At 53.8% G+C, this 21028-nt stretch overlaps 4 protein-coding genes across 4 annotated transcripts; 2 read left to right on the top strand and 2 right to left on the bottom strand.

The window, feature by feature from the left end:
* Positions 1-413: 413 nt before the first annotated feature.
* Positions 414-6104, bottom strand: NAGA (alpha-N-acetylgalactosaminidase). Its single transcript, XM_054817666.1, has 8 exons — positions 5868-6104; positions 5048-5222; positions 4725-4902; positions 4367-4461; positions 3538-3699; positions 2869-3066; positions 2510-2653; positions 414-2240 (listed from the first exon to the last, which is right to left on the bottom strand). The coding sequence occupies exons 1-8, from the start codon at positions 6029-6031 to the stop codon at positions 2058-2060; spliced, it is 1299 nt and encodes a 432-aa protein (XP_054673641.1). The 5' UTR covers positions 6032-6104; the 3' UTR covers positions 414-2057.
* Positions 6105-6710: 606 nt separating this feature from the next.
* On the top strand, positions 6711-13492 carry PHETA2 (PH domain containing endocytic trafficking adaptor 2). Its single transcript, XM_054817700.1, has 3 exons — positions 6711-6872; positions 7881-7978; positions 8517-13492. Exon 3 carries the CDS (start codon positions 8525-8527, stop codon positions 9329-9331), a length of 807 nt encoding a protein of 268 aa, XP_054673675.1. The 5' UTR covers positions 6711-6872; positions 7881-7978; positions 8517-8524; the 3' UTR covers positions 9332-13492.
* Positions 13493-13818: 326 nt separating this feature from the next.
* Positions 13819-15570, top strand: SMDT1 (single-pass membrane protein with aspartate rich tail 1). The gene is made up of 3 exons (XM_054813086.1): positions 13819-14041; positions 14427-14567; positions 15284-15570. Exons 1-2 carry the CDS (start codon positions 13886-13888, stop codon positions 14562-14564), a joined length of 294 nt encoding a protein of 97 aa, XP_054669061.1. The 5' UTR covers positions 13819-13885; the 3' UTR covers positions 14565-14567; positions 15284-15570.
* Positions 15571-17534: 1964 nt separating this feature from the next.
* NDUFA6 (NADH:ubiquinone oxidoreductase subunit A6) lies at positions 17535-20988 on the bottom strand. The gene is made up of 3 exons (XM_054813085.1): positions 20810-20988; positions 19645-19760; positions 17535-18330 (listed from the first exon to the last, which is right to left on the bottom strand). Exons 1-3 carry the CDS (start codon positions 20934-20936, stop codon positions 18199-18201), a joined length of 375 nt encoding a protein of 124 aa, XP_054669060.1. The 5' UTR covers positions 20937-20988; the 3' UTR covers positions 17535-18198.
* Between the last annotated feature and the right edge of the window lie 40 nt (positions 20989-21028).

Here is a 21028-nt window from a genome sequence, read left to right as displayed (position 1 = left end):
CAAGTAACTGGGGGGGGAGAGAATAAGGTGGGGCTCATCCTCTTGCTGCCTGGGGAGGGGGAAGGCTGGTTTGTGCCTTTGCTCTTGCCCATATAGCCAGAACTGGCACGTGTTTGTGTCCTCGGGGCAGGCACAACGCTGCATTTAGCGGGGGCTGTGTCACCACCCTGCTACTCACGATGTATTCGTAGCACCTCTCCTATGTACGTTTATTGCCAGAGGGAAGGCCCCTCTCTAAGAGGAGCTCCTTGCTAGCCAGTTTTTTTTCCAGTGACGGAAAAACAAATAGATGGTAAAGGAAAATGGAAGTGTGGACTATAAAATCTGTTTCCCCATGTGCCAAGGAAAGCCCTTGCCCTGCTGAACATGATGAACTACTAGAAAGCCATTTCCTAGTCTGCACCAGTCCAGTCTCTGACAGGAAACCAGTTTTATTTTTTTAGCATAGTTGTTTCTGTTTTCAGGTAATGACCCTGTAATCCTACATTAACCAAGTAGCTATAGCTAGCAACACTGAATAAACATGAAACTGAGAGCCTGTGACCTGCTTCCCCTTTATTTCAATTAATTTGTCTCAATCACTCCCTAAGAACAAAAAGCCAGCTCCTGTACAGACATGAAGCACGCTCATCCTTTCTTGTTAGCACTGCAAGCACTGCATCATGTTCAGTATCTTCCTGCTGCACTCAGAGAAAGTTTCTGGGAGCAGCCAGAATCAGCCATTTGGTCCTGCAGGAACCAGAGCGGGCAGATGAGCAGGAACCCTCCAGCATCAGAATAGAAAAGGGAAACTTTTTTTTTGCCTAATCTAAAATGTGATATTTCTGCAGTCTGAGGCTTAATCTTGTGTCAGTCTCCCTGGGCTGCAATCTTAAGCGTCAATCTTCATGAACACTGCACCTCTCTCTGGGGCAGTCAGGGTAGGCCACGTCTCACCCAAAACTCCTCCATAGGATGTGTGCTGCATGGAGGTGAAGCACTTGAGGGCTTTAGTGTGAGTGTTTTGCCACTCACTTCCTAGTTTATTAGTGCAGGCTCCTCCTCAGGACGGAGCTGTGGATGTAGCTGCCCTTGGGAGAAGGAGGAGTCTTTCCCTGAGAAACCCTGAGTGTTCAGCCTGCTGGAGGAGGGCCGGAGCCCCTTTATAGCAGGAATTTCCTGCTAGAGCAAGAACAGGATGTAACTTGCAGCTTGGAGGCACCTGTGACCATCTCTCAACTCAAAAGACAACCTCAACTGAGCATCAGCATCTGCCCAACACGACTCATGCAAATCAAGCTACAGCTCTGCAGTTTTTTTGGTGCCGTACCACAGCAAGGCTGCTGCGGTTGTGCATAGCCAAAGGAGGTTTTTTTTTTTGCTCTGCTCTTGCTGTAAACTGATACCAGAGGGGCTTTGACACAATGCTAGTGTGCGTGCAAGGCTGGAGTAGTGCTGGCCTCCAGGATCCTGGCAGCAGGATCAGGCCTGCAAGCAAAGCCTCTCTCCACAGGACCACCATGCCTCCAGCAGCTCTTGGTCCCGGGGAGGATACCTGGGAAGAGTGCAGCCCTACTGACAGCCCCTTATTCTAAGCCAAGCTGATTATAGCAAAGTAAAGAAGGTGATCAGGTCTGATCCTTGAGGCTAATGCCATCACACATGGTGAGGGTCACTATCCTAAAAGATACTAAAGCATCCAAAGCCTTTCTACAGGTATAGGTCAAAGAGCCCCCGCAGCGGTAACTGGTACCCAGCTCGAAGCAGTGAAGTGCTCAGGCATCAGAGATGATGCATTCCAACAGTGGCTGGACTCTGCTTGTATGGCGTCTTCCACAGGGTCTCAAAGGGCTTCGTAATCACCAAGGAATTACGCTCTCCACAGCCTTAGGAAGTGGGTAACAAGAATTCCTGCTTTACGCAGACCGAGTAGACATCATCAAGCTGTACCAGGGGAACAGTCACTCCCAGCACTGCCGGGTACGCCAGTGAAAGGCACTTGTGCAGCAAAGAGCCACGTGCCCCAGGGTCTCGCAGCTCACCCCAGCACTGACCCACACCCCCGTCTGCCGAGATTGTCACAGGAGGACCGGGTGGAAACCCTTGCCGGGGGCTTGTTGTCTGACAACGTGCCAGGGCTGCGCCGGGAGCACCATGGGAGAGACATACCACATCACCACCCCCGAGGGGTTAATAATGACCGAGAAACTGTCTTCTGTCTTTAAGATACTGATGATCTTCCCGCTGTACACATCTTGGACCTGGAAGAGAGAGACGGTGGCTACCAGGATTTCTACAGACCTTTCATCTTGAGGTCCAGCCGCGGTCACTGACATAGCACGGCGGGACAGGGCGCAGCAGCAGGCAACAGGAGAGTGACCCAACAGGTGGCTGCCCCTTCATCCTGGAGGCAGGGAGTGGGAGCCCTTCCCCCCTCCCCCAAATGCATAGGCTGTCAAAGTGGGGAGCTGGAAAGAGGGGCCAGGTGCCGTGGGGCTGCCCTGCCATGCAGCGTGCCAGTGTGGCTCACCTCGTACGCGGCGTCCTTGGGGAAGTGGAGCTTGGCCAGGCTGGTGGTGTAGCGGAAGGGCATATCTGTCCTCCGGCTGAAGAAGACAAGGGCACTGGCGGCCTGGGACAGCGGGCGCAGGAACACCTCGATGAGGGATTTCTCCTAGGGGTGGGGATGGGTGGGTGAGGCAGAGCTGCCAGGACCAGTGCTGGCCAGTAACTTCTGACCTTGCCCTGTGGGGCTGCTACACCAGCAGATCCCCAGCTCCCACAGCTCTCCCACTCATGTTTCTCTGCATCGCTTCCCTCTCCTTCCTTATTGTGATGCCCCGTGCTGCTCCCGTCTGCTCTCCCAAACACATCCGCCTTCCCCCTAACCTTGACGATCCTGCGCCCCTGGATCCCCAGGGGGTCCTGGTTGATCTTGATCATCAGGCGGTTCTGCAGGATCTCCTTGGCGCTCGGGGAGATGGTGCGGAGGTCCACGGACACAAGGAGCGGAGCTGCCATCACTGTCCACAAGGCCATTTGGGAGCGTGACTGCTCATAGCTAAGGCCAAAGTTTCCAATGATGAGCTGGAGGGGAGAGGAGGAAGACATGGGAGAGGCAGAAAAGGGTTAGAAACTGGTCTGCTTGCCACACCTGGTGATGCTGCGGCCTGCTGGGTGGAGCACACATGGGAAACCCCACACGCACTTCTGCTTGTCCTCGAGCAGCTGGGACATCCCACCCTGGCTAGGCACTAAGCCATCACCACACATGCAAACGCACTCACTAATACCCTTCGGTTCAACACTTCTCCGTCTCAGGCCGTGCACGGGAGGACAAGGACACCTGGACAACAGGACAGGTATACTCAAGCAATGAAGGGTTCACTGCAACCGCAGGCTCTTCCCTCAGCTTAGCCAAGGGCAACACAAGCTTTGCCTCTTTGGAGCAATGGGGCTCCTGCTCCTGCCACTCTTCTTTCACCCTGCACCTAGAGGGGGGTCCCCGGAGACCCCCCATCCCTGGCCAGGGTCAGTGCACCCACCACCCAGCCGCACCATGTCTGGGTCATTCCAGTGGCCAGGGCCAGCCGCTGGCTGCAGGACGTCCTGGTTTTCAGAGAACCAGTCCAGGATGGAAAGCACACTGTCCCAGGAGTCTTGGATGTCGTCGTAGTTACGCCACAGGTTGCAGACCTCTGCCAGGACGGTGTAGTTCACCTGGAGAGGAGCAGAGGGTCAGGCAGGAAGGAGAAAGGATGGGGTCTGCAAGCTGGGGGAGAAGGGGCAGGCAGACTTGTTGAGAGCTGCAGTGTCCAGAAGGCATTTACAAGGCAGAGGGATCTGGAGAAGGGCAACATTACATAACGAAGGAGGACAGAGTCATATCCCAATATGACTGGGCACATCCCAGTATGATAGGATGTCTGGCAAAACAACCATAGAGGTCATGGGGAAATAAGATCAGCTGCAGAAATGCAGGCAGCTTGGGATTGCCTCAGAAGGTGGAAGAGGAAATAAATAAATGTACTCAATTTTCAAGAAACATTACTAGGAGGAACATCCCATTTCAAGCATTTAAACAAGACAGGACCTGCCTCAGAAGAACAGACTGTCAGGATCAACCCCACACCAGCTGAGTGGGGTGGAGAGGGCATACTCTAGGGCCTTCCTCCCCCAAACTCCCATCACCAAGCCATGTTGGGAACCCCAAGCATGCCTCCTTGCCAGGCATCTGGGGAATGTTCTCTCCTGGGATCTGCAGCCACGTCCTACCAGGGGCAGAACAGTAAGTGGGGTGTAGTACCTGGCTACCGCAGCTCACCACGAGAGCTGCCCCAGGGCACAGGGAACATGGAAAATAGCCACTGGACAGGACAACCCTCACCTTGGGTGGGAGCCCCCCCTGATATGCTGGCCAACTGCAGGAGTACATGATGGGGCGGCCTGTGGCATTCAAGGCCCTCGCCATTTCTGGGTAGCCTTAGGGAGAGAAGAGAACAAATGGTGAAGGAGATGGCTGGCAGCAGCCTGTGTTCCAGCCTGCCTGGTCAGGGGAACCCCAGGCCAGCCTGGCCTCCTGTCTTACACCAGCTCTAGGCACCCAAACTCCCTCCTCTTTGCCCAAGAGCTGCAACAGGAGATGTGAGGGAAGAACCAAAGCTGACCAAGAGTTTCTGTAGATGGCCAGCCACCCTGACCAAAGCAGTGAGGGGAGAAATACCAGCCAGCCAGGAAACCTTTACCCTCTGCCTGCTCCTCTCCTGAAGAGTAGCACCCATCCAGCTTCAGCATGTCCACACCCCACTCTGCAAAGGTTTGAGCGTCCTGCTCCACAAGGTCCAGTGTGGTCCCAGGGTAGCCCCCACAGGTGAAGGTGCCGAGATCTCCATAAATGCCCAGCTTCAGGCCCCGGGCGTGGACCTGCAAAGAGAAAAGAGCTGCAAGGAGGGGAAAAGGCAGGTTCAAGGTGCCTCCCAGGGACCAGGCTCCTCCATCCCCTTCCAGCCCTCCCGCCATGGTGGTGTGGGGACACAGAGACCCCCCACCATTCCCAGCAGACACTCACATAGTCAGCCAGAGCCTTAATCCCCCTGGGAAACCTCTGAGGGTCGGGAACCAGCCGTCCCACCGCGTCCCGCTGCTTGGCTGCCCAGCAGTCGTCAATGTTGATGTACTTGTAGCCCAGCTCCCTCCAGCCATCCTCTGCCAGGCGGTCTGCCATCTCGAAGAAGAGTGTCTCACTGCAGGTCGGGGGGGGCAAGGATGCGGCAGGCTGAGCCCCGGGGACCTCCGTGCCCCACCAGCTGCAGGCAGCCAGCAGCACTTCAGGGCTAACCAGGGCTCTGGAGGGTCCATCACCGCAGGGCTGGCCTGGGCCATATGGGAGGGTCCCCAGGCCCCATCCATGTCCCATTCACTGATCTCAGCAAGGGGCAGTGTTTCCCCAACACCCCGCAAAGCCCAGCCACATCCTTCAGCGCTGGGGGCTCTCCAGCCCCAGGGTGCCTGAGCCCCCCCCCCCCAGCTCCCACACACCCACGAGATCCCTCTGAGATCCTCTCCTCTGATCCTCCCTGAGATCCCACTGCTGCAGGGCTCGTCCCAGGGTCACAGACGGTGCCAGAGCCGCCCCGGGCCCGATGCCAGACCCGACCACCCACCCTCTCCTGCCTTGGCATCCCCCATTCACCCAACCGGGGCAAACCCAGGACACCAGCCCGGCGTTTCGGAGCAGGTTCCCTCGGGCAGAGGACACGCAGGACAAGCCCTCCTTGCAGGGAGGGGGGGTGCTGAGCCCCGAGGCGGGGGGAGGTGCCGCGCTGAGTCCCTCCTTGGCAGGGAGCCCGGGGCTGGGGGCTCCCCCCTCCGCTCCCCGTCCCGCTGACCTGATGCAGTTGCGGGGGTCCGCCTGGCAGTCCACGTTGCAGCGGAACCTCTCCCACGCCAGCCAGCCCATGGGGGGGGTGAGCGCCAGCCCGTTGTCCAGGGCCAAGGCGGGCAGCGCCAGGGTCAAGGCCAGGACCAACCCGCTCAGCACCGCCGCCCCCATGGTCCCCACCGCCGCCGCCGGGACACGGAACAGCTCGGCCCGGCCCGGCCCGGCCCCGCTCACATGATGCCGCCCTCATCACCTGACCGCCCGCCCCCGCCTCCCTCCCTCCCGCACGGCGCGGCGCGGCACGGCACGGCACGGCATTGCACCCAGCCCCGCTGCGCCCCACAGACAGCGACCCCGCCGGTATCGCACCCCCTTGCTGCTGCACCCCACGGCCGTTGCACCCCATTGGTATCGCCCCCCTGCGCTGCTGCACCCCGTCAGTAACAGACCCATTGAACTCCACAGCAATTACACCCATTGCTGCTGCACCCCACAGCTGTCCCACCCCATCAGTATTGCACCCTATCAGCATTGCACCGTGGCGGTATTGCACCCCACTGCTGCTGCACCCCATAGCTGTTGCACCCTATCAGCATTGCACCCAGTCGGTAATGCACCCCACAGCTGTTGTACCCCATCGCACTCCACTGCGGCTGCACCCCATTACTGGCACCCTTTGACCGCCGCACCCCATGTCTGCTGCACCCCAATAGTTACACAGGGAGAAGGGAGGGGGTTTTAGGTCCCCTCGAGGTGGGACCCCAAGGGTACCCGAAGGGGCGTCGGGCGGAGCGAAGAGGTGCGGGATAAAGCCGCTCCAGGCAGGCAGCAGTGCCCCGCCGGCGGCAGCGGGGGGCGGGAGGCGGGAGGCGGCCGGCGGGGCGGTGCTGCCGGCGCGGCGGGACGGCCCCGGCGACAGCAGGAGCCCTCCCTCGCCCGGTCGCGGCCGGCTCCCGGCTGCCCGGCACCGCCCGGCCGTGCCGGGAGCGCCGCCGAGCAGGAAGGGCCCGAGGTGAGCCGGGACGGGACGGGTCCCGCGGGCCTGCCGCCGGGGCGAGGCGCTGGGCAAGGGCCGGGGGACGGCGGGGCGGCGGCGGCGGGGCGGGAGCGGGCGGCGGGGCCGGGCCGGGCCGGGCCCGCAGGCACACGGCAAACACACACCCGCGCACAAAGACACACAGCCCAATTGCACACGCATGCAGACGCACACAAAGACCCAGAGCCCAGCATTGCACACTCACACACACACACACGCGCCAGCGCTCAGACCACGGGACCCCCACAGCCCCCTCACGTCAGGGCTGGCGTGGGCCACGCCGGCTGTCCTCACGCAAGGCTGGAGATTCCTCAGGGTGCTGCGCCGAGGGCAAAGCACCCCCAGGGAACAGCGTTTCCTTACATCTGATGGGATTTTTGTCCATTTTCCAACTGGGGTCCGTGCCCCCTTGTCCTCAGCCCAGCCCCACAAGCCCCGATGGGGGAGAAGGGCTCCAGGAGGGATACTGGAGGTTGCTCAGCAGTGGGGAGCTTCCCTAGCCCGGATCTGGCTGGGGAGTGGCAGCTGTGGTTTGTTTTCTGCATATTTCTGTACGCAGAGTTTTAGTGGCTGGTTGCAGTTGTAGAAGCTCCAAGGCTGCGCTCGCTGTGTCCATCAGCGGGCCCTGCCGGCTTGCCGAATCGCCTGCTGTGGGGCCTCCGCAGATGTTGCAGCGACAGACTTCTACAAAAGCTCTTTTTTTTTTTTTTAATTAAAATAAAACCAAAACAAACCCACAGGAGCCAAAAAAACCAAACCCACAAGGGTGCTGTCCTGAGCTGAGATGGGGTTTGGGCTTTGAAGCCAATGCAAGTGCCCCCAGTTTCACTACCCTGGTTTCCAGAGCCTGCGGTACCTGGCCCTGGCCACTCCTGTGCGCAAGAGCCCAGGCTTTCTGGGATGGGAGCAATGAAACTTTTTGCTCTTTCAGTCCCAAAATGTCCTTGTTTGTGACTCCCTGTCTGCCGCCTTTCTTCTGACCAGGGATGGGGCTCGGCACGGTGAAGCTTTGGAGACCCTCAGCAGGGGAGCAGCCTGCCCAAGGAAGACGGCAAGGGGTCGCGGTCTGACCTGCACAGTCGGTACGTTGCGCCCCGTTGCCAGTGAACCTGCCAGGCTAGGGGTGCTGCTGCTGGGAGGGCTGGTGGGGATGGGTGGTCCTGCATGGAGACAGGGAGTGGGGAGAGAGTGCTCAACCGGAGGTCCCACGGCCCTTGGGTCTGAAAACCCCCTCCTTATCCTGCCCTGTAATGGAGGGGAGAGCAAGATGAATGCCTTGCAGGCACAGAGGCAAATTTCTTTGATGTGCCCCACAAAAAACTAGCAAAGTAGGTCACTCATGGAATAAGAAACGAAACAGAGGTGGTGTTTTCCCTGGAGAAGGCAGGTGTCGCGGTGCTGGGGCTCTGGTGATGACCACCTCTCTGCAGCAGCGAGGAGCCAGCCCGCCATTTTCAGGGGTACTTGCTGGGTTAGGCACCATCTGGCAGCGCTGGCTGCTGGAGTCGGGCTGCTTTTCCCCGTGATGGGCTCAGGGCAGGATCAGGCCTCTCCTGACAGGGTGGGTGAGATGTTCCTCGCCCCGACCAACTTCTTCCCCCTTTCTTCCTCTGCTCCTAGGTGGGGCGATGAAGCTGAACGAGCGGAGTGTGGCCCACTACGCCACCTGCGACTCGCCTGCCGACCATGCCGGCTTCCTCCGCAAGCGTGTGGAGCGGCACCACCACCATGCCCACCACCACCACGCCACCTCCTACCAGCGCCGCTGGTTTGTCCTCAAGGGCAACCTCCTCTTCTACTTTGAGGAGCGGGAGAGTCGGGAGCCTGTGGGGCTGGTGGTGCTGGAGGGCTGCACCGTGGAGCTGTGCGAGGCTGCCGAGGAGTTCGCCTTTGCCATCCGCTTCGACGACGCTGGTGCCCGGGCTTATGTGCTGGTGGCCGACGGGCAGGCAGCCATGGAGGCCTGGGTGAAGGCGCTTTCACGGGCCAGCTTCGACTACATGCGGCTGGTGGTGAGGGAGCTGGAGAAGCAGCTGGAGGAAGCCTGCAAGAGCTTGGCCGCTTGCTGCAAGTCTCCGCGGAGGTCCTCCTCCGGCAGGAAGAGGCACCTCTCCAACCCGGCCTTGCTGCCCCTCCAGGAGAAGCCTGCCATCCTGGAGAATGGTTACTCCACATGGGGCAGTGGTGTCCCTGGGGGAGCTGCCTGCCCTGACCGTGACGGGGGGCACGCGAAGCCCCCGCCCCTGCCTCCACGTCGGCGCTCGGCCGCCAGCAGCACCGCAGGGTCCCCAGTGCCCGGCCTCTCGCCGGCCATGCCAGAGAGCCCAGTGTCACCGGAGACGGCCTGCTTCTCCAAGCTGCACAGCTGGTACGGGCAGGAGATCATGGCGCTGAGACGGGAGTGGCAGGAGAGGCAGAAGATGGGGCACCCGTGACCGGGAGCGCGAGCCACCAGCCAGCCGGTGCTCAGCAGCATGTCTCCCACACTGGAAGAGCGAAGCAAGGGATGCTGCTTCCACCCCTGCCCTGGTCGGTGGCCAAGTGTGCGATGTGTGTGTGTGTGTGCTTCACGGGGCACGCGGGAGGGACCCGGATCTTCCCCAAACCTCATGTTTTATTTCCATGAAGCTTTATACCGCTGGAGAGTGCGTAGCACCAGGGGAGCCGCCTTTGAACTCTTCTCTGCTGGTGATATGAGGTGTGGAGGGGGCCCAAATGGGCATGTATGCAACGAACCTCACCCAGCGGGCTTGGCCCCTTGCCGTCCTGGCACGGTGGATGTCTTAGGTGCTTCATCGCCCGCTTCTCCTTCACTACTTTTTTTTGGTTTTGTTTCTCAGCGTGGAAGTTTGCACAAGTCAGCATTTATTAGTGTCTGTGGTCTTGCGCCAAAGTCCTTCTGCCTTTGCTCTTTCGCTGCAGATAAGGCTGGGCTCTTAAGAAATGCCTCTGACAGGCCACTGGCCCTGGGGGGTGCCTCCAGCCCGGTGCCTCTCTCACTACAGGACACATGAGCCACTATGGCTGTGGCTGGCCCAACAGCCAGGGCAATGAGGACCAGGCTCTTGTGTCATCTTTTTTTTTTTTTTTTTTTTTTTCTTCTTTCATCTGCACTAACCCTCCTCCCTGCTAAATCCCACAGAATGTGGATTTCACAGGCTTGCATCTGTCTCTGGGTGCCCAAGCTCAGCAGCAAGGTTGAAATGGAGACACCGAGCCTGGTCTGAAGCAACAGCCAGGACCAGGAGCTCCCCAGGGCTGATCTGGACTCTGTCGAGCAGTAGCCAAGCCTGTTAATACTGTTAATATCTCCAGGTCAAGCCTTCCCTGTTCCAAAACAGGGACACTAAAGCCTCTTTGCCTTGCCAGGGGTGAATTTATCAGCCTCTGCGCAGACTGTAGCTCCTGCAAAGTGCCGTACAAGGCTCCGCCGGCTCGTTGGGCAGCTTGCCCGAGATGGCATCCAGAGCTGCGCTCTTGCAGAGCCTCTCTCTGTGTCCTGGCTCTGCCCACCTCCTGGCAGAGCCGCGCAGTCGGAGGAGAGGCTGTGGAAGAGCAGGGAGGAGGAGAGGGCTGGTCCCAGGAGGAGAAGCGAAGGTGTGGGAGTGAGTTACAGGTAGCACTGACTGCGTGTCAGCAGTGTCTGGGCTTGCCCCTCTAGCGTCAAAGCCGTATCGCTGCCTTCCACCAAAGCAAGCGCCTGACCTGCCGGCACTTCCCTGCAATTTCATGTCGGCTGGTCTCCGTAGCACATCCCATCCTCCCGGCGGGTGAGGAGGGCTGCTGGGAGGCATGCCTGTTGCCTTGCTGCAGAAACGGACTTGTCCTTCACCAGTAGGTCAGAAACCTTGGCCGCAAGGCAGACGGTACAAGTTGGTGGGTGCTGATTCCAGGGGCTGGAGCACCCTGGAGATGGTGCTTATCTTCTTATCCCCTTATCTTCTTGGCAAGGGCTGTTTTTCAAAGCAGAAAAAATAAGTGAAGCAGTCTTGTGTTCCCTATCTAACAGCATTAAACCTGGTTTTATTGCCCCGTTTCATTAAGGAGGAAAGCAAGAGGCTGTTCCAAGTCATGACTGGTAGGAACCTATTTGCTTTTCTGGAGTTAAATGCACTCTGCTTAATACTTTGCAATAGGCAGTAGAGATTGCCAATGCAGAAATCGAATGACTTCCATTAAATTTTGGTGCCTTGGAAAATATATCTCTGGTAGTTTGGGATGACGAGCTTCCAGCCTCCTGCCTAATTATGGCTCAATGGCATATTAGAGGAAATCAGATCTTAAATCAGATCTTACAAATAGGACTTTGGGAGTATAACCTTTACATATGAGTGATGCAATCCAGTCCTCTCCAGTTTACGTCTGTATTTCTTCACAGTAGGGAGGATTCTTCAGGTTTGGGAGGATTATTTTTGTTCTGCTTTTATAAGTGACAACAGTTCAGAAAAACCAGGAGCAGGTGGCCACAAACCAGTGCCCAGGCTCCATCAGCAGCCCAGCTGGCAGGACTTAGGGGCCAGTGCTGCCTCCCTACCTGCTGCTTAAATTGCTCAGTGCTGCAGCATTCCCAGCTGGGAACCTGTCCCCTTCCCCATGGCAGGGCAGCAGCATCAGGGGATGCCACTACCTGGTGCCTCCTTGCTCTGAGCGTGGGTATTTTGGGGTCAGGGTCAGATTTGGCAAGCATTTTTCTCTGGTGTTTGGGGTTTTTTTTCAGTGTAATACAGAGAGAAGAATATTCCTGATGTCTCAGACTTACATAAGGCAGTTTGACGGTAAAGATTTAACTTCCAAAATAAATCAAGACGCAATGGCAGTTCTTACATGAGACCCCAAGGATCGTGAATGACTTGAAAGGGAAAATAAATTAACAAAGCCAGTTCTGTCAGAACTGGAACTGAAACAGTATTATTCATTTAAGGGCACTTTTACTTTTAAGAAGCTTAGTTAGTTTTAATAAGCCAGGATTGTGCTAGTAACACTACTAAAGAGCTTATATTTAATGCTTTAATCTGTCCCATTCAAATGGCACAATTTCCACACTACCTGCCTTTGCGTTAGTACGTATCCCAGCTAAATCCTGCAAATGAGGAGCTGCGCTCTGCTTTCTCTCTGATCGTATTTGAAGTAATTGTGTATTTTATTCTGCAGTGCCGAGAAGAAAATGGCTGAATCCTCAACATTTTGTATTTGTGCTCGGCACAGCTGTCCATGCCTGGGCCTTAGCTAGGTCTCCAAAGCGCTATGTGACTTTGGATGCACTTGGTCAGGGCTTCCTCACCGTCCCGCTCACGTAACAGGGATGGCCCTTTAGCGAGTAAAAAGAGCAGTCATTGGAGCCATGGCTAAATTTGTACAGACATACATTTTTTTTAATGACCACGGCCACTCGCTTCATTAGGCAGGAAGCACGTGGGTGATCCACCAGCTCCTCTGAGATGGAGGCTATCAAACCAGCTTGGCTGAGGATCAGTTGTGCTGGCAGCATCTTTGAAGCAGCCCCCAGGCAGAAGGTCAGGATTTCAGCTTCCTGAGATTGCACGTGTGTCTGGCTAATGGAGCGTCCTCTCTGTCTGCAGGCAGAGATCATTATGGCAACAGCAGAGAGTTTTCATTGTCCCCAACAGCAAAATGAGACTGATTGCCACACGCTGTTTCTTCTCTAGTCATTCAGGTTTGGACTGTTTCACCTTCCGCCTTCGCTTTCCCTTATTATTTTTTAAAAATAGAAAATGTCTGGGCAGCACAAAACAGGTTCCCTAGCAAAGGGGAGGCTGAACTCTAAAGCTGAATGGCTACTTTTCTTCAAGCACTCAAGTCAAGCCTTTTCTAAGAGTTTTCTTTAGCCTAATAATGCAAAAGCGATGAGAGAAAAATGCTTGAATCTGAATGCTTAAGTTAAAAGAAATTGAAGACTGAAAGAGGGAGGGAGATTCTGACATGACCTTTGTAAGCTGTGCCAAGAAGGGCTCCCAATCTTGTTGAAATAGTTGACAAAAATCTTTCTGTTTTTCTGAGGCTGGGATTTCAGATTCAGGCCCATACTGTATTGTATTATTTCTGCACATTTATCTTGTTATAAAGCAAGCGTGGTGATGTTTTCCACTGAATCCAGGTCCTAGCGATAAGAGTAACCTAAAGATTTTACCCATGGCCACCGCTAGCCATTTGGTGGACATTCACAACCAAGATTGAACATTTTCCATTACGAGAGCTACCGCATTAACTGTTTGGGGGTGGGCGACCCCCCCCCCCCATCTTACCCCTCTCAACTGCCTTTGCAGAGAAACTTAAATAACCCCCACCGAAACGCACGGGGAACGCGTGGAGTCCCCGTGTCGGTGGCATCCTTCACCGGCACCGAGCGTGCTTTCTGATCTGCACAATCCCCAGGCAACACTCCGAGCGACCTGCAGGAGCACTCCTGCCTTTCGAAGCGCTTCTATTTTCTGTAGACGACATAGTATTTTTTTTTTTTTGAGGCGGTTTTGCATGCGCCTTTGTTTTACATGCAGAACTTGTATTACGCATTTCAAGACATTGTGTTAACGTTTGTATTTTATGCCGTGAAGCTGAATAAACCGTGGTGATTTGTAGCCCGTGCGCTGCCAATGGAGCTGCGAACCCCCCTGACACCCGTGGGAGCGTCCGCAGGGCCGGGCGATACCCGCCCTGCCCGGTTCTAGGGTCACCCGGCCCGGTTTTCCTCTGCCGAGCCTGGCGGGACGCGGTAAAAGGCTGCCTGGTTCCCCTCTCCCCGCGGCTGCAGCGAGCCAGGCCGTACGGTGTGGGGGGAGCTCAGCCCCGGCCCCGCGGGCCGCTCCGTGGCGAGGGCGGGGCGGGAAGAGGTGGCAGCCCCGCCCCGGGCATGCGCACTGGCGATCTCGCGCCTCCCATCACGCCTCGCGAGAGCCGGAGGCTCCGCCGCTCCGGGTGACGCCTCGGCTCGGCCGTTACGGGAGCCCGGAGAGGGGCAGGAGGGAGGGAGGATGGCAGCGGCAGGCGGGCGGCTCCTGGCGGCGGCCGCGGCTTACTCGGGGCGGGTGGGCTGGGGCGGGCCGCGCCGCACCCCGGCCGTGCCGCTTGTGCCCTCCCGGAGCGCCACTGTCACCCGGAGCGGGGCCATTCTGCCCAAGCCGGTTAAGGTGAGTGAGGGGTGAGCGGGTGGGGGTGGCAACCAATCGCGGCGTAACGGATGGCAGCGGTGGCCAATCACTGCGGGTGTATGTGCTGCTGGCGGGGCGACGAGATTGAGTGACAGCTGCTGGGCTAATGAGCGGCTCGCTGTGGGCGGGGCGGGCATGCGGAAGTGCTCGCCAGCGGGAGGGTGACGGGAGCGGCCCTGAGGGGTCGGGGCGAGTCCGGGCGGGCGGCGACGGCTCTGGCGGCTCGTTTCCCACCGAGGGTGGGGGGGCGGCGCGGCGCTGACCTGACGGGTCCTCTGCGCGCCTGTGGAGCCGTGAGTACGTAGGCTCAGGCACAGCGCGACTTGCTGGTAAAGGTCGGTCTTTCCCAACCGGCTCCTTGCAGACGCCCTTCGGCCTCCTCAGAGTATTCAGCATTGTGATCCCTTTCCTGTATGTCGGGACTCAGATCAGTAAGAACTTCGCAGCCCTACTTGAAGAACATGATATCTTTGTCCCGGAGGATGATGACGATGATGATTAAAGGGTATGTCATTGATACAACCAGCAATCTAATTATTTGCGCTTCCTGTTTGGCTTGGGGCAGGGAGGGAAATCTCAGAAATAAAATACAGACAGCCATGGCTTTGAGAGATGCATTTGCAGTAAAACACATGGACACCTGCAGCTGTATTGCCTCTGGCAACGAACTTTTCAGTTCCTTTATACTGGAGCAGGCCAGCCTGGCATCTGAATGTGAAATCTCCGAAATATACATTTGTTAGAGATTGTAATAAACTGATGGTGGTTTAGATCTTGCAATTTGAATCAGAAATAAAAATAAACTGTAGTCAGTGAGGATCTGTACTGCGGACAGAAAAGACGGACTTCAGCATTATTACACATTTACTGTTTAAAAGTCTTCTGCTAACTCGCAGAATGAGTCTGTCTGCTCTTCCTTTATCTACAGTACACTACGCTGCCCTCCATTTTATGTTATGGGTGTATTTCTTTATAGAACAAGGAAGTCATTGTAAATAGTGTTTTATAATGAGTTTGGTGGATGTATTCCATTTGATAAAGGGATTTTCCAGTCCGTGCTGTGCAGCTAAACCCAGAGAATTAAAAGGTTGTAAATACTGCAGTGGCCTGTTAGAAACTCCTTTATGTTAACTCCCACCTTGTGTATTTTGGGGGGGGAGGATACAGACTGGAGGTCAGTACAGTATATCTGAAGAGTAATGGCTTATTTTCTATTTGCAGCTCTGTAATGGAAGAACAGAAGGGAGAAAACCATTGACAAAGCAATGGTTGCAACATCTGTCACCTGTGTTTTGTCCTTTCTGAATGGGACAGGGGGCCGTGTGTCCCCTTTGCCAGTGAGTGTCCTGCGTGTGTCAATGCCAGAAATCCATAGGTTGTGGTTGAAGGAAGTGCTTGATAGGCTCTGCATCCTTGCACACACATGCTCACCTCATCAAAGACTGCTTGGGATTCTTTTTATTAGCAATATGGAAAACAATTAAAGATCAAGATATTGAGATGTGTAACTCTGGTTTTGTGTTTTTATAGGTTATGTGCCTATCACCTAGCATTTCTGTATTAACTTTTCTACCTCTGTATGTCTGTGCCAGTAAGGAGTCTCCCTTCATATTTCCTCTTATGACTCCTTTCTGTAATTCAGTACTGATCTGCAGTACATGACAGGAATCCTAGAGGAAGCAGCAGCCTCATGACATAGGACTTCGGGGTATTGATGATGAGAAGCTCAATATGAGCCAGCAGTGTGCGCTTGCAGCCCAGAAAGCCAACCGTGTCCTGGGCTGCATCAAAAGAAGTGTGACCAGCAGGTCGAGGGAGGTGATCTTGCCCCTCTGCTCCGCTCTTGTGAGACCCCACCTGGAGTACTGCATCCAGCTCTGGGGGCCCCAGTACAGGAGAGACATGGAGCTGTTGGAGCGAGTCCAGAGGAGGGCCATGAAGCTGATCAGAGGGCTGGAGCACCTCTCCTATGAGGACAGGCTGAGAGAGTTGGGGTTGTTCAGCCTGGAGAAAAGAAGGTTCTGGGGAGATCTAATTGCGGCCTTCCAGTACCTGAAGGGGGCCTACAGGAAGGAAGGTGAGGGACTGTTTATCAGAGAGTGTAGTGACAGGACAAGGGGTAATGGGTTTAAGCTGAAGGAGGGTCGATTTAGATTAGATGTTAAAAAGAAATTCTTTACTGTTAAGAGTGGTGAGGTTCTGGAACAGGTTGCCCAGAGAGGTTGTGGAGGCCCCATCCCTGGAAGTGTTTAAGACCAGGTTGGATGAGGCTTTGGGCAACGTGGTCTAGTGGAAGGTGTCCCTGCCCATGGCAGGGGGGTTGGAACTAGATGATCTTTAAGGTCCCTTCCAACCCAAACCATTCTATGATTCTGTGATTCTATATTGACACTGGCACTGCACTTCAAATAAGTTTGATTTACAACCCAGCACTATGCAGGTGTGTCTGATGGAGACTCTATCATTGATTTCACCTCACTGAGGATTAAATACAGTATTTTCATTGCAGAGTTAAAGTTTTGAGTAGGTTAAGATCACAAGTGGCAAACTAACTCAGCTGATGTATTTATAGCATTTAACCTATGAACAGTGAAGATGCTGGCTCCAAATACCTAGTAATTCCTAGGTAGTTCAGTACTTCCTTCTGTATGAGCCCTAATATATTTATTTTCTTAACTGTGTATAAACTTCAACTCTTCTTTTCATAGAAGTGTTTGCTGTTGCAATTAAATCCTTGCATAATAGACTTAAAAGGTCTTATGTACTGCTAGGGCATGCATAGAGTATCTTCAGTCACATCAGATGAGCTGTTTTCTCAAATACCTTGAACGATTAAAGTAAAATGATTTTTTTTTTTTTTTTTTTAAAGCCAGCATTGTCTCAGAGTCTTGTGGTTTCTGGTCACTAGAGCTGGCCTGTTGTCTTGACTGCCCACTTTCCCCTTCAATATTTACATAGCTGTTAAAACATTTCTTTTAATGTTACACACATTATTATGGTGCATAGTTCAAACAGCCACGTTTGCTCCCTTACTGTTTGTCGCTGCTTTTAGTGTTTGCTCTGTAACTCTCCAGCATGGCTACTGAGAGAAAAGGGAACCTGCAATCTGAGTAACCCCAACAGCTGTAAGCTGAAGGCAGCTGGTAGGTTCCTGAGTCACCCTGTATCCAAATTGGCCCCTCCTTCCCCAAGGCGACCTGAGCAGCAGTTGTTGCAGTTCATGTGCTCTTGGGAGCCAAACATGACACACGCACAGACGCCCCATCTGTCCCTGAGGAGTGCTGCTTTACAGTCCTCACACAGGAAAGAAAGCCCCAGTATTTAGGCAAGGATAAAAAGAAGTTTCGGCGTACTAGAAAGATTCAACGCTGATCACGCACGGGGGAGCTCCAGCACCAAGTTACCTGCTGAAAACCCCTTCTGACTGGTGAAAGAACAAATTCTCCTTATCCTTCTTGAAATGGAGCTAGTAATTGAATTCAGTTAAAGAGGTGATGGTAGGACGCCATCTTCTAGGCTAGGCATCAGCAGCTCTTACAAAGCCTCTCTATTCTAGACCAAAATACAACCCCCCATTTTTCCAGGTAATTTCATTTTGCAGCAGGGAGATGGACTCTGCTGATCTTTTTATTGCACAAAGGGCTTTATCAGCCTATTGGCTTTTACACCATTCTCTGCAAGGAAGTAAACAGAGACTAGTCCAAATAAAAAGAAAAATCAACAAAATCACAGCATGAAATTGAAAAACACTGCGGGCCTCAAGCACAAGAATATTTCTGCAACTGCACTGGTTTCTCTGAAGGCCTACTCTTCTACTCTTTCTTCCACAGAGCAGACACCTACACACAGGGCTGCAGGCTAAGCAGAAAGCCGCCCAGCCAGGTTGTGTTGTGGTTTTTCAGCAGACACTCCAGGGCAAGTGATGGGACAAACTCCATCCACTGAAAATACGCATTGGCAAAAGGCAGGAAAGCACAGGTCTTCATACAGATTATAATGATTTGCACACACACTCTGGGTTCAGATTTAGTCATTAGGCTCCTAATATGCTATACAATCTTTCTGTATGGATTTTTTTTTTCTATTATATAGGACTTTATTTGTAATACAAGGCAGGAAGACACAGAGTCAATCTCTCAGGGATCATGGCCCGCATAGAATTTGGACAGAAAGTCTTTAGGTCGTGGGGTTTCCGTCTCATGGAAATACCTCATGATGTGAGTCCTCTGCTTCCATACCTGTATGGTTTCTTGAAGATCCATTTTTCCCTGCGCACAGACAAAAGAATTTTAGACAAGTTCTTAGAGCCCAATTCTAACTATACAGCACGATGAAAGTTATTTGAATGCGCTTAGAAACACCCTTAAGATAGCTGTGTCAACAATTCTGTACTCCTAAAGACTGCTTGCATCACCAATACTGTGACACAAATATATAAACTGTTCCTGCCTTGTGACTTTAATGCTTCATGTCCTACATTAACAAGTCACTTGTCTCTACAGCACAGCTTTCCAGCACAGTGGAATAGGCAAGGGACCCTGCCCTCTTCTTAGAACTGGCTTGTTTCTCTCATAACCAGCACCCCCATAAAAGTCTACATAACATTCCTAACTTTCATGCACCTCTATTTTTGAATAGTGGCAAGTCAGCTGTAAAAGTAAGTAAAATTGCTGCTAAGTGCTTTGCACCAGGATCACTACCAGAGAGATATTAAACATAACTTCTTCATGACTCCAGTCTATGAATTATTGTACTGGTTTCAGAGGATGGCAGCACGGGGCAGAACGAGACTGCCTGGAACTGTCACCTACCATATTATCTAGAATTCTGTTCCCTGATTTTTTTCATCATGTAAAGACAGACTAACTGTCTTCAAATGCAAGAAATACAACAGGAGAACATGGCAGTCCTTGGTTGGAAGCTTTCTAATGCATTAGAACTGCAGAGATCAGTTACTATTGCTCAGACCCATTCTGAAGCTTTGCCCTACTCTTGGTATGTTGGTTATTGCTTTGAACCAGGCATAACCAAATGTGTTACAGACTCAAGGTGTTTTGCCACCTAGAGCCAGCCTCCCACCAAGTAGTGCCACTCTATGTTTCAGAATCCATGAAGAAAACCACATCCCAATCTAAGGAAAGGTCATTTTTAATGGTAAACTAGCTAGCAGCATCTTTTTCCCCTTTCTTTGATTACCATTGTTTTCTTTAAAAAAACCACCACGAAACCAAAACAAACCACAAACCAACAAACGTAGTATTTAAACTACCATTTTCTTATCATACATTTCCTCTTTTAAACACCTGCAAACTGGAAAAGCCAGTACATTGAGTGACAGAAATCCATATTGTAGTAATTCTTGATTTAGGTGAATTAAGACCCTATTTCTCTGCATGCTAAAGCAGCTTGATCCTTTATCAACAGGTTTATTGACAGAGATAAACCAATCTGGACTGCAAGAGACAACTCCTGCATAGCGCAAGCCAAAATAAAACTGTCCCTCTCCTCCATCACACTTGCCACCAATTATCCACTCCCACATTCTCTGCAGCTTCAACAAAACAGGAATAATTTGTTTGTACCTTAATAACCAGCATGTCTATCACCCGTGGATCTGTAACGTGGGCATTCTTCAGGAACATCTCCCGTACCTTGTTACGTCCCTGTTTCACTGTGATGTCCAGCTGGTACAGGTGTACTAGGAAAGACACAACACCCAGAGAGGTCATCTGTATTACTTTTTGTTTTTTCCACTGACAACGTGCAACTCAACCCTACAAAACACTACACAGTCATTTGTTCTTCCAATCTCTGCCTGCTTCACCAATACAATTAATTTAAAGCAAATGAAGGGTGACAAAGATGATTAGGGGACTGGAGCATCTCTCATATGATGAAAGGCTGAGAAGGCTGGGTCTGTTTAGTCTGGAGAAGAGAAGACTGGGAGGTGATCTTATAAATGCTTATAAATATCTAAAGGGTGGATGTTTAGAGGAAGGGGCTAGACTCTTCTCAATGGTACCCAGTTACAGGACAAGGGGCACAAACTGGAAAACAGTAAGCTCCATCTAACATGAGAAAAAACTTCTTTGCTCTGAGGGTGACTGAGCACTGGAACAGGCTGCCCAGAGAGGTTGTGGAGTCTCCTTCTCTAGAAATATTCAAAACCCACCAGGACACAATACTGTGCAACCTGCTCACGGTGATCCTGCCGTAGCAGGGGGGTTGGACAAGATGATCTCCAGAGGTGCCTTCCAACCCCTACCAGTCTGTGATTCTGTGTAAACAACGCAGCCGTGGTACGGGTCCCAGTGCAATTTTAAGGAAGCAGGTAATCATGCCACGGATCCCTATTCTGGAAAGTTAAAGCTAGATTTCTCTTCTGCTTAGTTAGGAACACCAAGTGGCAAGTAAGGCTTGAGGAGACCGGGGTTCCCCCTCTCGGGGAGGCAGCCGGGGCAGGGAGGACAAGGCAAACCCGGCGGCCTGTGCTGCACCGCGGAACGGCCGAGAGCCCACAACCCCACAGCCGCTCTAAGGCTCCGAAGGACCGCGTTCACCTGCCCGACACGCAGCGGGCCAGGGTGGGGAAAGGGCAGCGAGGGGCTGAGGCAGCACCCCTCACACCCGGGGGTCACCGGCACCCCCCGACGGGCTCTTTAAGAGCCCAACGGCTGCGGGGTGGCCGTTACGACCTTGAGCTCGCGCTCCCGCCCGCGCATGCGTGGCCGGCTCCGCACTCCTCACCCGTGTTGGGCACCTCGCGGTACCAAGCCCGGTACAGCTCCCTCACGCGCCGCTTCGCCTCGCCCAGGTCCCGGCTGAAGATCGGCTTCACCGCCGCAGACACCGCTCCTTTGCCCGCCACCGCCATCTTGTTACAGCCGCCGCCGCGGCGACTCCTCTACGCTCTGCGTCCCGCCCCTTCCCCGACGCCCGTAGGAACGCCGACCGGCACGGCGACTC

This window comes from Grus americana, chromosome 1 (genome assembly GCF_028858705.1).
Source record: "Grus americana isolate bGruAme1 chromosome 1, bGruAme1.mat, whole genome shotgun sequence".
Taxonomy (NCBI): domain Eukaryota; kingdom Metazoa; phylum Chordata; class Aves; order Gruiformes; family Gruidae; genus Grus; species Grus americana.
Note: the sequence above shows the minus strand (reverse complement) of the source record. Positions and strands in the feature narration are given on the sequence as shown.